At 42.0% G+C, this 13,911-nt stretch overlaps 1 protein-coding gene across 3 annotated transcripts in view; it reads right to left on the reverse strand.

Annotated features, from left to right (window-relative positions):
* Nucleotides 1-450: 450 nt before the first annotated feature.
* Nucleotides 451-13,911, reverse strand: part of SNAP47 (synaptosome associated protein 47) — a 35,342-nt gene continuing 21,881 nt past the window's right edge. For all 3 annotated transcript variants that reach the window (XM_073334837.1, XM_073334836.1, XM_073334835.2), the window contains exons 4-5: nucleotides 12,589-12,713; nucleotides 451-3,443 (exon numbers count right to left, since the gene is read on the reverse strand). In XM_073334837.1, the coding sequence (XP_073190938.1) occupies nucleotides 3,297-3,443; nucleotides 12,589-12,713 (272 nt within the window). In that variant the 3' untranslated portion in view covers nucleotides 451-3,296. The remainder of the gene's footprint in view (nucleotides 3,444-12,588; nucleotides 12,714-13,911) is intronic.

The raw sequence follows: 13,911 nt of genomic DNA on the forward strand, positions 1-13,911 counted from the left end.
GAGTACCAAGGCAGTTCTCTAGCCCATTGTCTAAGAATTCAAGAAGGTTCTGGGCATTACATCCTGGCAGAGCCTGCTTCTGGTACAGAATATTTGTTAGAATATATATAGTGCAGATTTCCCCTCACAAATCCTTTGAATGGTCAGAAAGTGACGGCTGAACTCTGTATGGATTGTGGTTCATTCTCAGGTATTTTTGCTGTTCTTTGGGTAGGAAGGAAGAGACCTGCAGTAAAGTAAAATCCTGAGGGCATCTGAACAAGCTGGAGTGTTGCTTTAGGCATTATTAAAAAAAGGTAGGAACTAGAGATTTCCAAACTGTGGTCTAAAGATAGCTGTGATACACAGAGCACTTGCAGGTGGTCAGCAGAGAGATACAGCACAGATGGAAGGATGGAATTGAAATGTAGAACATGAGAAGAGTGTGACTGACTTTTTTTCCAAATGAGACATGTTTATTGCACTAACGAGACCTAAATGTACCTCAGTTACTTTCCTATGTAAGCAATCACTGTAGTTGCCACAGAGATGTTACGGATTATAAACTGGGTGGGCAGGCCTCCTTGAGACACACACTTAAATAGTGGCCTGCACGACCAAAAAGCACTCAAGAAATCCTGGTACCAACAGAAGAAAAAAATCACTATTTCAAGATATTATTTTAATAAAAGTAAAGAACAAGTTACAGAATCAAAGTGAGTTCCGGGCAGATGGAATTCAGCTAGACAGAAAACGTACAGATCTCAAACTTTTTACTCTTATAATACCAGGGTTTTTTTAGGCATTAACATGTTAGACCAAGGTAAACCAACGCATACAAAAACAGTAGTGAATTAAATGCCATAGCTAAAGCTAAAGCATAGCAATAAGTTATGATAAAAAGAATGGTAAACTCAATCCAGTTAAGTGCAAATGTTATTTGTTTTTGGCAATCGTAGTTTGATTAATTAACATTAGGAATCAATTCTAAATCAGGACCAGGTCCAAATTTCATCACGCCAAAATGTGCATTTTGTGCAAAGTGTATTTCTAAACAAGTTTCATAAAATAAATCATCTTGTAAACATGTTTTCTCATCACATTAAGACAACTGTTACTTGGAATATTTAAAACTAAATCGGATGTGCTTATTTACAGTGAGGTACATACTTTATGTATATATTTCTTACAGCCTAAACATTACTACATTCAAAAACACTGAACAAGACACCAATGCATGCCAGTAACAACTCAGATAGTGAATAAGGGACTTGCCGTGCAAAAATACAAGTCACTCAAAAATTAACCAGCTATTACATTGGAGAGATGTGCACTATATTGTTTTCAAGACTATTATCTCTAGGTCATTTCCCATATACTCCTTCAATTGTAGGCCGTATTACTCTGAAATGGGACAATCCCACGGCAATTATCAGTGCGGTCCCCGGTTCAAAACTTCAGCACTGAAAAAGATTTTATCTGTAAAGTTACATGCTGACAATTCACTATCAGCTTATTATAAAACACTTTGAAATGACAAGGTTACAACAGTTTTCCTTAAAGCAAACTAACTAGAGGGCTGTAGTGGAGAAAATGAAAAGGATAGTGGTAAGCAGAAATGAATCTCCTTCAAGTTCTCTGCTACAGCTACATACAGGCTATCTGGAACCTATTCTAGGCAATGACCTTTATGGTAGGAGAGAAAAGTATACACTAAATCATGTTTAACTGAGATAAATTACATCTAGATTGTGAACTATGCCTAAAATCAATGATAACAAAACAATAATAATATAGTTTAGATACATTTTTTACAGCCACTCCCTTTTTATTTTTGAAAGACAATGAAGTATCCATGTAACACTGGCTTTGACAAGAAGTCTTGTCCGCACACATCCCAGTTATTTAAAAGAAAAATCATGAAAGGGGGAAGGCTGTCCACCATGTTAGTTTCCATTCATACCAAGAGGCACACAAAATATTTAAAGCACTGATCAGGAGACATTCGATCCATAGGTCTGCAGAAGAGCTACCAGGCTTTATGTGGTCCCCATGCAGCTCTGATGAAGTCCGTATCTGATCAGTGCGAAGGGAACACCAATCACAAGTGTATTCCTTGGAAAATGAAGAAATGCTAAGCAATTTATGGACCTGAGCCTCCCAGCATCCAAGAAGGGTTATAGAAATGATATCTGTCATACCATGGAGAATCTGTGCCAAGCCATCATCAGATTTCTGAAGAGCTAAAACCTTATAAGGACTTCAGCCAACCAGAAAGCATCTTATTCCAAAAATGCCTTTATACATAAGCGAGGGTCTTTATGTACACAAGGTACTCCATGTGCTTTCAGAACAGACTTGTGTGCTTCAGGCAATCCTACCAAATCATCTCATTGATAGTATAGTGAACAATCAATCAATTAAGTCTGTACTTTTATTTCTACCACTGGTCATTCCGTATAAAAGACAAAGCAGCTGCAATTGAACATCAAAGGACCAAGAATTCCCTTTTGGAAAATGAAAGTCTCCGCTTTGCTTCGACACTTATTTTCAGTAAGCTACTTAAGTAGCAGGAGACAGCCTGTGGCAACACTCAACTGCACTCCTCACCAAGTGCAAATCACTAATTCACAGACACGTCCTCTGTCTCCACTTGCTTGCCAAAGATTTCATAACTAAAAGCTGTGGCAAGCTCTTGTATTACTAAGCCTTCATTACATAAAACCTTTACTAGTACACTGTGCTAGGAATCTTAAAACTACATTTGTACAATAAAGTGAACAAAGTTCTTCTATTGTTGACAATTAGGTTTGTTCACTCAATCACTAATTCGTAAAATTCAGCCTGGTGCTTAGTGTGAATTGGTCAACTTCTACTCTATCTCTATTTTTGGAAAGAACTTGCAAGAACTTTGGAGTGTAATTATCGGTATAAAGACACATAATTCACTGCCCCCTCATCTTCACTTATTTATTACAAAAACGTTACTTTTCAAAAGCAGTAACTTAGCATGTGGCATGGACATCAACTCAGATGAAGTCACAGTATTTTATGTTTAAGGATCTTCTGTAGCAGGGATTTCACAGTCATTGTTTCTCTACAATTAACAGTTTAGGCATTTAAAATGCCTTTAAAAGTTATCCCAGTCTGAAAATGTTTTCACATTCCTTCTCTCCTACTCCCTGCCAAAGTTCCACAGCGACATTCAAGACAATATTAGAGATGGCTCCTGTACAATCAGAAAGTCTATAAATAGTCTGTTAAAGAAACAATTGCACAATCTCTCCCGTTACCATCCTCGCTGGCTCATATGGGTGCTACGTTAGCTTCTTCATTCTGCGGTTCTGCTTGTCAATATTCAAAGTCGTCCGGTCTACAGAGGTGGTGATGACGTCAAGAACTTCGTCCTGTCTCTCCAGTTCTGCGTCTGTTTCTAAGGCGAGGCTCTTAAGCTTCTTCAGTATCTGTCAGAAGAAGAGATCAAGAACTTTTGGTGAATGATCTGGACAGACTTTTCAGTTATCTTCAGATGTGAAGAGCAATTGTAATATGTCAGTTTTAAATAATCAGGTCCTACCTCCATATGTCCAGCAAAATGATAGGGCTAAGATTTCCATCATTTAATATTACAGTGCCCCAAAGCAGGCTAAGTGACTTATGGGGCAAGCAGAGATAATCGGTCCTGATAATCTAATTTTAGACATGATGCAAGTGTGGCTAGAACAAAAGAAAGGACGGAGCGAGTAAGAGTGAGGGTTAGAGCAATAAGGTTACCCGGTTTCTCAGTTTAGGAATTTGTGCTTCTTGCTGCCTCAGTTATAACTGACTCACTACTTGTGAGCACTACGAAAGTAGAGAGTCTGCAGGAACAATTTGAATGAAGATTGGTAGTGGCTTGACAGATCAGCAGTGAGAAGACATTCCACTTGTGCAGAAGGTCCTAAGGCGGCTGCATGAGAAGCGGACAAAGAGGGCACTGAAATGGGAATAGTCAGAGGAGTGAGAGAGGGATCACACAATGAAAGACTGCATTGAATACTTGGGCAAGAGTAGAGTTGAATAGGTCTTAGAAGGTAAAGGGACCAGTTATTTATGCATGATGTGGTGAAGAAGGGGGACATGCAGGGATCTGAAGGGGAAGGAGGGTAACATGGTCAGAAGCAGTGGAGCAGGATCATATTAGACAGATGGGAAGGGAAGAATGGGGGTGTCAGGGATGTAAAAGAGACTACTTTGGGGTCATCAAGATGGGAAACAACAGATACACTGACTGCTACACTATTTCAGACTACAAGCAAGAGGCCCACACAAGCGTTATATTACAAATAAACCAGTTAAGTTAACACTAAACTTAGCAAATTACCACTCCCACATGTAACCATAAGCAAACACCCAGAGAGACTGCAAGGTAACTCCCAGTGATCCTGTTCTATGTAGTGTTTGGAAAAGCCACTGAGGTGAGTGTGAAAAAAACAAATCAACACAAATTTAAGGCCAGGAAGGTCCATTAAGATCATCTACAATGACCCAGTAGGCCTTTACCAGCTCTAATTTCTGTGATCACGTATGGCTGAAATCCAAATGGTGAAAAAGAAAACTAAACTTCCTTGCAATCCCTTGGTGTACTATCCTGGATCTTCTGTTGCAGTATGCTCAGATGAGAATTAAATCTGTGCCTCTTGTTCACTCCCCTGGATGCTCCCTTTACAAGCCTCCTTCATCAACTCATTAGTATGAACCAAAGCCACCTGTCCAGCCCGGCTGATTTTCTGACAAGACTCAGCTACCTTTCCTAACAGATGTATAAAGGGCGGGATTTGGAAAACCTGCTTCATATCACGGGGATGGAGAACTGCGCTTCTCAGTTCCCCTCTACTAGACAGTGGTTCCTTCTGCTGCCATGATGGCCATACACATCCTGATACTGTGTGTAACAACAGAACATCACTACCCTCCTTGGCTATAACAGGTGGTTTATTCACTCCATCATAACGGAATCTGTGGAAAGACCATTCTCTTCTATTTAGGTCCTTTTACTCTGCTTATCGCCATGACATGGTGAGCACCTAGACAAGACATTCCTGTTTATGATTCTGCTGTTGATCCTTGTTTGACACAGTGTTAATTACTAAAGGATAAAACATGCCCACGTGGTTCTGTAGGAACAAGAATAGTGAAGAGGATGACAGTTGTTCTATTTTCTCTTCTAATACCTTGCATCACTTTTATCTAGGGATCTCATAGCTCTTTACAAATATTAATTCATTTAACCCTCTCAACATCTTCAGGGAGATATTGTAGGTAAAGGACATGGAGGTCACTTCACCCACATCTTGGATCAAATGCAGCAGCTGTCTAGCAGTGTGCAGCTACACTACACATCAGTTTGGAACAGGAAATGAGGATTACCATATCCAGTTGGAACTGGAGAAGAAATTTATAGACATAATTTAATGACTCAAATTGGAGATCAGCTAGGGCACTGGGGTTTTATAGATCACTCTTCGTAAATCACAAGTAGGCAGAAACTTAGTTTTATATCTGATTGGAAAGATGGCCTCTCCAGCAGCACAGTGCCTCCCAACTCCATGTTGGGGCACTGGTTTACTGCAAAATCAGGTGGGGGAATTCCTCTATTGACTCACCACCACTTTCTGCAGCAACCAGGCATTCAAACAAAGATTCTTATTAATTTGCTACGCATCAGTGAGCTCAAGTATTGGCCTGGCCTGACCCAGTTGTGCTGTGATCTCAATGGATTTCACAAGCTAAAGGCAATAGGGCTGCCGGTATGCCAAGTAGAGGCTCAAACACATTTACAGATTAACAGGAGGTGGCACAAGAGACGCCAGAAAGGAAAGAGGCACTTTCCACTCCCCAAACAGAGACACCAGTAAAATTTACAAAATAGAATTGTGCAAAAGCAAACAGGTCTATTATAACATCTGACCTATTATTAGTTTTGAACCCGATTAATTTTGATGTGCTCTAGATTAATTCAAATGTGCTTAAAATTTAAAATACCCAAGAAAGAATAATAGTTTCAAACAGAAGGCTTTTAAAATATGAATGCAACTAAAATGGACATTCAGACAGCTACAGTACTCTGTTCATTTTACTTGCCCATCAGGGTCTGATTTGAAGATAAGGTGCTGATGTGGTTCCTGGTACAAACAAACAAACAAACAAACAAAAAAACTTGCAAGTGGCTCATTTTCATCCACTAATTTTCTTTGTCGGCGTACTGCGAGTCTGGTAACAATTTGCTTAACCCTTTGCCTGGTAGCCGCACTGCACATTCAAGTTGTGTGTGGGTGTCGTTTTCTTCGAAAGGTGGTCGGACATAGTTAAAATGCTGTAGCTAATACTGCCCACATAAAGACGGTTGGAAAGATTACTAGAGTCAGTAGTCTGGCCAAACCTTAAAAATGGTTGCTATTTTTGTAGAGCAAAACAATGACAAGATGTCTAGTCATCAATGCACAAATTCTGCCAACCACGAAAAGATCTGATGCCTTCTGTGCCAAACCCTAATTTGGGCAGTGAATCAAGAGATGAAATCCCTCCTTTCTATTTACAACATGCCACTACACATCAGAGGCAATACTAAGGACTGAAGTTATAAGACGTCTTTCCTGGCCACTTGCATTCAGAACTGATCAATAAGATCAGTGGCCTCACAAGCAGTCTCCTGCCTTTCCAGCTCCAGCAGTAAGAGGAAGCCAATGGCTACAACTCAGAAAAACTGGTTCAACTCCCAACCCAGTTACAGATTTCCTGTTGGGGACTTTGGGAAAGTCACTTAATCTATCTGCACCTTAGTTCCCCAATTGTAAAGTGAGGATAATAAGGACTTCACTTTCCCCAACTTTTATTTATTTATACTGTAAAGTTTTCATGACAGAACTGTCCCATTCTGTGGCTCTGTATAGCACCTAGCATAACTATATTATTCATTTGTATTATGGCAGCACATGCAGCCCGAGCCCTATTGTGGCAGGCACTATACAAACATAAAGAGTGTTCCTGTCCCAAATTGCTTACAACAGGACCCTGATCTTGGTTCAGGCCCTGTATTTGTAATTCAAATATCATCACCACAGTTTTGGTAACCTGATGTGAAGAAAGGCATGAGACAAATTTGGTCAAACACTGCATACAGGTATCCACCAGTAAAAATGAGCAAAACGCAGAAAGCGGCAAGTGTGTAAGACAAAAGCTGGCTGCTCTGATTTTGGCTTCCCTGAATTCCTCAAGGAGTCCACTCCACAGGCTCTGTGCCAAAGAGGGGTGAGGCCTGACATCAAGGGAAGGATCTGTTTTGTGTAAATGCATGTGCCCCTGATCCAGCAATGGCCCCTACATTCAGTTCCTGCTCAGATAAATCTGAATCCTGGCATGTCTAAACTACATCTCTGGGAAGAGAAAGGCTATAGTATGTGGCTTGCCATAATACAGAGGTTCATAAGGCTGCTGTTATGGGGATCATGTGCACCCATTTGGGGCAGAAGTGGAATGGGGCCCCTGACACGTGCGTGTAGCTGCACACAGTACGTACATCATCGGGCACAAGTCACACGTGCACTCAAGCAGTGTACACATACAGCCAGTGGTTCAGACCTCACAAATCCTCTTCTGCGGCCTCCAGGGTGTCAGTGGGGTGCATCCTATGGCACAAAACTTCTGAGCACAGGACAGAAATTAAACAAATGATTGCTAGAACAGGTATATTCGATAGCACAGCAGGTGCATTCTGTCTGGAACTGTGACAGCAATCAAGAGATCAGTTTTACAGGATTCGCTGTACTGGTTAATTGTTTCATCAAGCTTTAAGGCATGGATAAGTTACAAATAGAGCTATTCCAGCACTCTGATGCTGTTGATGAATGGTCCCACAACTAAGCACTACTTCTTTGACCTCATAACTGTTAGGTTTTCCCAAGATGAAGTGTGAATGCAAGACAAAGGTAAATAAATGCAGAGAAAAGTATCAGAGTGAAATGACTAAACTAAACTAGAACAATCATATGACCAAAGAGGCACTGAGAAGCCACTGGAAAGATACACAATGAAATCCATGGATTTTTCACAATTGCTATGGAAATTAATTTCTTCAGATAGTATCATCTGCTATATCGGATATGCAAACTGCAGATGTAGTAAACATAAGGGTAATAGCTCGTTGGCAGGAAAGGTTTAACAGAGCGGAAATTAGAAAGCACTGAATTTATTTTGCCAAGCCAAATCTAGTGAACAAAATCCTACTCCCCCTCCTCAACCACAACCCTTAAGTTAATGTTATCATATCCCTTCCCACACCCAATGACATGATGTCAGCCATGGTCAGCCGGTAGACAGCGACTCAGCCACAGACCACAGGAACTCAGTAGACTTCTTTCTGCAAATCTATAGCCCAGCTAATGGAACGCTGCCCACACAACCACAAAATGCTGTGTTTTAAACACAAACACCTCAATGGTGAAGTCCTGGCAAGTTCTTTCACGCAAGTACCCAATCACAATTCCAGACTATTGAGGGCTTCCGGCTCTAATGAAAGGTACTTAATATTCAGTTTGTTGAGCTGCTGCTACAAATGCGAGTAGCTTTGTGAAAGAACTTCAGCTACGAATGTTTCTCCCCAGGCCTACCCTTTAGCTCAGATATTTCCCTGTCTGTTAATTATCTATTCCCCTCACATCTCTCCGACCCTAAGATGGTCTGTTGGTCTTACCCATTCCACAAAGAGCTCTACAAAGCCCTCCACAGTCCCTACCAGTTCCAGTCCAGAACTAAGGATATTCCAAAAATAATGAGCATAATCAATTTTCAAGAGGGAAACTGTTCAGAAAATATGGTTACTCAGCACACGAGGGTCAGAATACCATAAAGTAATTTTCAAAATGGTGGCCACCACAGTTACAATACTACCCTATACACAGTAACGTTTTGCACGTCGTGCTTGTTTCACCCTTAATTCTCGACATGCTTGACAAAGGATCAACTGTCATTCTTCTCATTTTACAGAGGGGGAAGCAGAGCCACAATGAGTGAAGTCACTTGCTCAAAGTCTCCCGACTCCCAGTCCTACATCCTATTGACTAGTCATTGCTGTCTCCCAATAATAAACTGGAGTATAGGGCAAATCTAATGGAAATATTCAGGGCATTGAGAAGTTTGCCAGATACCTACATGCCAGAAGCAGATATACGATGCTCTGATTGCCTGCTCCATGACTGCAAGGTCCAGGAGCAGCACTCTGAAACACCAACCACTCTCAACAATAGTTGGAAGGGTTTGTATTGGATCTCCATGAAGGTGCTGCTCTTGGACCCTAGTATAAAGTTCACCTCACAGAAATAGATATACCTTGTATACCTGCCTTTAGTAGTAGGCGTCTGCCCCTTCAAGTACTCCAAGGTTCTCTTTTTCCACATCCTCAAGCCTCCTTCCCTTCTAATCTATCCCACCACGTTCCTTCTCAACAGGGAAGAAGGATGAGGTTTGCATAGATTCTCAGTCAAGCTGTCAGACTCTGTTCCAAAGCTCTGGAGTAGACAGCAGATATGGTGCATGGAGAACTTCTGGGAGCAGCAGCACTGAAGGTGAGGTCCTCAATGCAGACAAGACAAATGCATGTGGCTCCTCTTCAGCATGAGCTGCTGGGGGCAGGAGCAGTCAGGATCACGACTTAGTAAGGAACAGCCTAAACTCACCACTCATAACTGCAGAGTGCCATAATAGTTTCCAGGCACTGAAGTAGGCTGTGTATTTGTCATGAACTGGCCCTGGAATAAGGAATTCCTCAACAGCCCCTTCTAAGAGGTACTGCAAAATATGTAGGCATCTTCAATAGCCCTCACAGCTCATGGTCAACAGCCCTTCCTTTAACATTTTGGCTTTTATGCTCTTTCGGTTACAACTGCAAAGTCTAGTTCGGAAGTTGTATCGCTGACAGGTTAAGAGATAAACAAGGAACCCAGCTGAATGCATAAGAGTTGCACAACTGCATGCTAGGTTGAATTGTAGAGAGGCAATAGCTGCACTTATAAATTTCAGACTTTGCTTTTCGTAAGCCCTTAAAGTCCTCAAAAAAGGTCAACTCCACTTCAGTTACTGCACGTTTTGTCAGAAAGTTAAATGATTTGCATACTGATTTTGGGGGGTGTCACGGCATCCACTCATTGTGAACGGTGCCTCTTGCTATCCGTCCTGGAGATTAGCAAGGCCAGCTTGTGCTCTCCCTCCAGTGTTGTCTTCTCCCATCTGGTCTCATTCTACTGCCTCGCTGACTTGGCTCTGCAGCTTCCTTGCTGTGGCTTATCCCTCTGGCCAAGTCACTGAAATCCTCCCCTGCTGGGGAATTCATAGTTTTTCAAGACCTGCTGTCTGGCTAGTGCCTCCAACGCCCTGGCCACTCCTCAGGGGCTAGTAGGGGAACCCAGGCCCACCCTGTACACTGGGTTCCAGCCCAGAAACCCTATAACAAGCAGCCACAGTCCCTTACAGTCCTACCTCTTGCTACTGTTTTCCTGGGCTTCTTCCTACATATCTGGCTTTCCTCTTCTCTGGGTTTGCCAGACTCCAACTCCCTCCACTCAAGGAGTGACTGCAGCCTTTCCCAGCAGAACCAGCCCCAGACTGCAGCCAGCTACCTGGCTTTATACAAGGCCTGCCTATTCCAGCACAGGTGAGCCTGTTTCTAATTAGTTGCCTCCAGCCTAAAGCTCCCCTGCTTGCAGCCTAATTAGCTGATTGGGCCCACCTGGCCCAATCCAGCTCTTGCTGGGCTAGTATAGCACGCCCTATCCCAGGGGGACAATACTGCATGGTCATAATTTACATTTCCCCCTTTTCCCTCACCTTCTCTCAAAAGCAGACCATCCTAGAAACTTCAATTGAGTTTAACGCACAAGGTCGTTGTGAAATCTAGTTTACAAGACCCATTTTTTGTCCAAAGAGGCATATTATGGAATTTATCCTTGGGTGAGGGAAGGAAGTGGGGTGCAATGATTTTTCAAGTGTTATTCTGGGTACCTCAATTATTGGGGGCACAACCTGAGGCAACTTACAGGGACCAGATTTTCGGAAAGTAGGTGCTCAGTATTTTCTGAAAAATCAGGCCACTTCCAGGTCTCTCAATTTGGGTACTTGAAAATGAGGTCTCCAAAATCAGACACTTTGGAAAATCTTGGCTGGGTGTATTAGGAATATCAGAATGGCCCCTTGGGGCCAAAGGGGCTCTGGTGAACTTTGAAATGATTAGTGGGACTTCCTTAGGTTTTTGTTTTGTTTTATTTAAAATCTCTAGTCTGTTTCCCTGCAAAGACCACCTTTCAAATGTCTGGGTTTCTGTTAAGTCTAACCTTACTTCTGACATCCGTGGGTTTCTAGTAGTGATTTTTGTTAACTATAATGTTTTTTTGCAAGGTTTTCATTTTTAGTCATCCTTAAAATTACTGCTGTGTACTTGCAAACTCAGATCCAATTTAATTAAAAAGGGGGGTTGTGTCTGGAATTACGTGAGAGAGGGAGAACAAACGACAGGCTGAAGCAGAATAAGTGGCTATTTTACACAATGTGATCAAGAAACCACAAAAGCATCATTCAAGTGAGAGACAGGAAAAGGACAATGCCAGGAACACCCCCAAGATATTCTTTAAGAAATACTTTGAAGGGGCACAATCGGTTTGAAAGTCACACCTGTCTAAAAATGTTGTGTTCATTACAGAAACAAGTAACACTTAAGTTAGTGAAAATATGTTCCTTTGCTTTTCCAGCTTGTTTACTTTGCGTACTTGACAGCACTCTGTGTATGCTCAGTCTCTGCTGCTGAAAAGGCTTCAACAATCATGACAGGAGAAAAATGTTTTATGTTTGTTTGTTTTTTAAGGAATTTAAAAGAAATTCAGGACCTAATATTTTAAGGAAGCTGTAGATGACCAGAATTTTTTATAAGTTAGCCTTTTTACTGCAACCTTGTCCCTGCCCACACATTCATCTGTCCAATCCACCTGTTGGATCTTGTATCTAAACTAGACTGCAAGCTCTTGGGGGTAGGGACTCTTTCTACTATATGTCTTTACCACACACAGCACAATGGCTCCCCCAGATGTTACTGCAATACAAATAAATGATCGTTCAAAAAAATTCAAGTTGATGGTGTCTATTTAAAGAGCTCTAAATCAGGGAACGAGAAAGTACAAATGGGCATAATGTGACCTGGAAAATCAGTATTGAAACATTTAATTTTCTGTGTAGAATGGAGGTGGCACGAGTGTGCAACTTTTCAATGTATCAAAATCCCAGAGTTATTTTCACCGTGATGACAAATCCCCGATTTCTCAGCAAAATAAAACAAGGCAAAAACACCCCCCAAAACCAACAAAAGGTGGGTGGATAAGCACACTGAGGGGTTCTCATTGGTTGGATTATTTTTTATGTCCATCCAGTGTTCCAGAGAAAGGGGAGATAAGACAACCTTGGCTATAGTAAATGAAGAGTTCTGTGTATAAGACCCTGCTCCTCTTCACAGTGTTTATGTTTTGGGGGAGGGCACAACGAAAGGGCTTTGGTATATGCTGCTTTAACCTGGGCTCATCTTGATAGTACCTGTTTAAGTTCTTGAGTTTCTGACTCAGACACGATTTGTTTTTGCTTTTGCAGCTGAGCCTGTCCGCCTCCGCCTCCTCCTGATGAGGATCCAGGTTGCGCCACGCTTACTATGTGTCCGGTGGCTGTAAAGAGAAATTCAGACAGTCATTCAGTGACATCTGCTGGAACAGGTGGGGAATGCAGGAGGTAAGATCAACTTAAGTGCTTTATGCTTTGCACGGTGGAGGCTTCTGTTGGGGTGCAACAGGAACTCAAATGAGAATCATCACATTTAATGATACACTCTTCCTGCGAAATAAAATCCATTATCTACGTAACACATCAGAGATCATGAGTTAGTCGTAACTACACAAACAACTTCTCAGGCTAGTCTGCAGAATGTAGCAACTGGAAGGTCTGCCGTGCCCCAGACAAGCTACTTAGTACCAGGGGGCCAATTGCTAAAAGGTTAATTTTGGACTTCAAGCAGACGTTTGAAGCAGATGACACTTTGGAGGCAAGATGTTTGTTCCCTACAGGAAAAACCTAGGCTCTTTCTGCTTCCCCTTCACACGTTAGTCAATTCAATTTTCAAATCACAGCTTGCCCTGGAGAACACCTGTGAATCATGTCAGCTAGCCTCGGAACAAAAGGGCAATACTGACGATAACTTAGCACACAGAGCTAATCAGTGCAGCAGCACGGATTTGACTTCTGAAGCAGCGTGCCACCTGTCCTTTATTTAAAGCATCGGCTCCTATTGCAATATCTGATACCTCTTGTCCCAGAGAAGTGCTACGATTAAAGGCCATTATTTGTAATGCAGATTGTCTCGGGTGTTTAGCACCAACCATATTTACGTGTCAAGACACTCCAACCATCCCAGAAGTGGACCCACTTAAAGGGGCACTGAACGTGGAAGGAAGCTGCCACTGCCTGCTATCGCACAGCCTGACTTAACACGGCACAGCGACAACAGCTGCTGGAGACATCAGGACAGAAAGTAAATAAGTCGGAAGCTGGAGTTCGCTCTGGATCCAAAGAACTGGTGCCAAGCTGGCTGGGCGCCTGACAGCACATACGCCACTACTTTGGATAGCGTTACTTCTTAATGAAAAAGGAGACAAAAGCTAAACTGCAAATACAAAAACCTAAATCCCTCACATGTCATTACTGCAAACTCATAATCCCCTGGAATTATTTGGTTATCAGTCTGCCCGTTATTGAACTCAGACAGTAAAGCTTTAAAACAAGCAAGTAATTCACTGTGCTAATACAACTATGTCCAACTTCCTCTTGTATCCTCTGAGCCACTAAGTATCAAACACTGCTTTTTTTAAA

This window comes from Lepidochelys kempii, chromosome 2 (genome assembly GCF_965140285.1).
Source record: "Lepidochelys kempii isolate rLepKem1 chromosome 2, rLepKem1.hap1, whole genome shotgun sequence".
Classification (NCBI taxonomy): Eukaryota; Metazoa; Chordata; order Testudines; family Cheloniidae; genus Lepidochelys; species Lepidochelys kempii.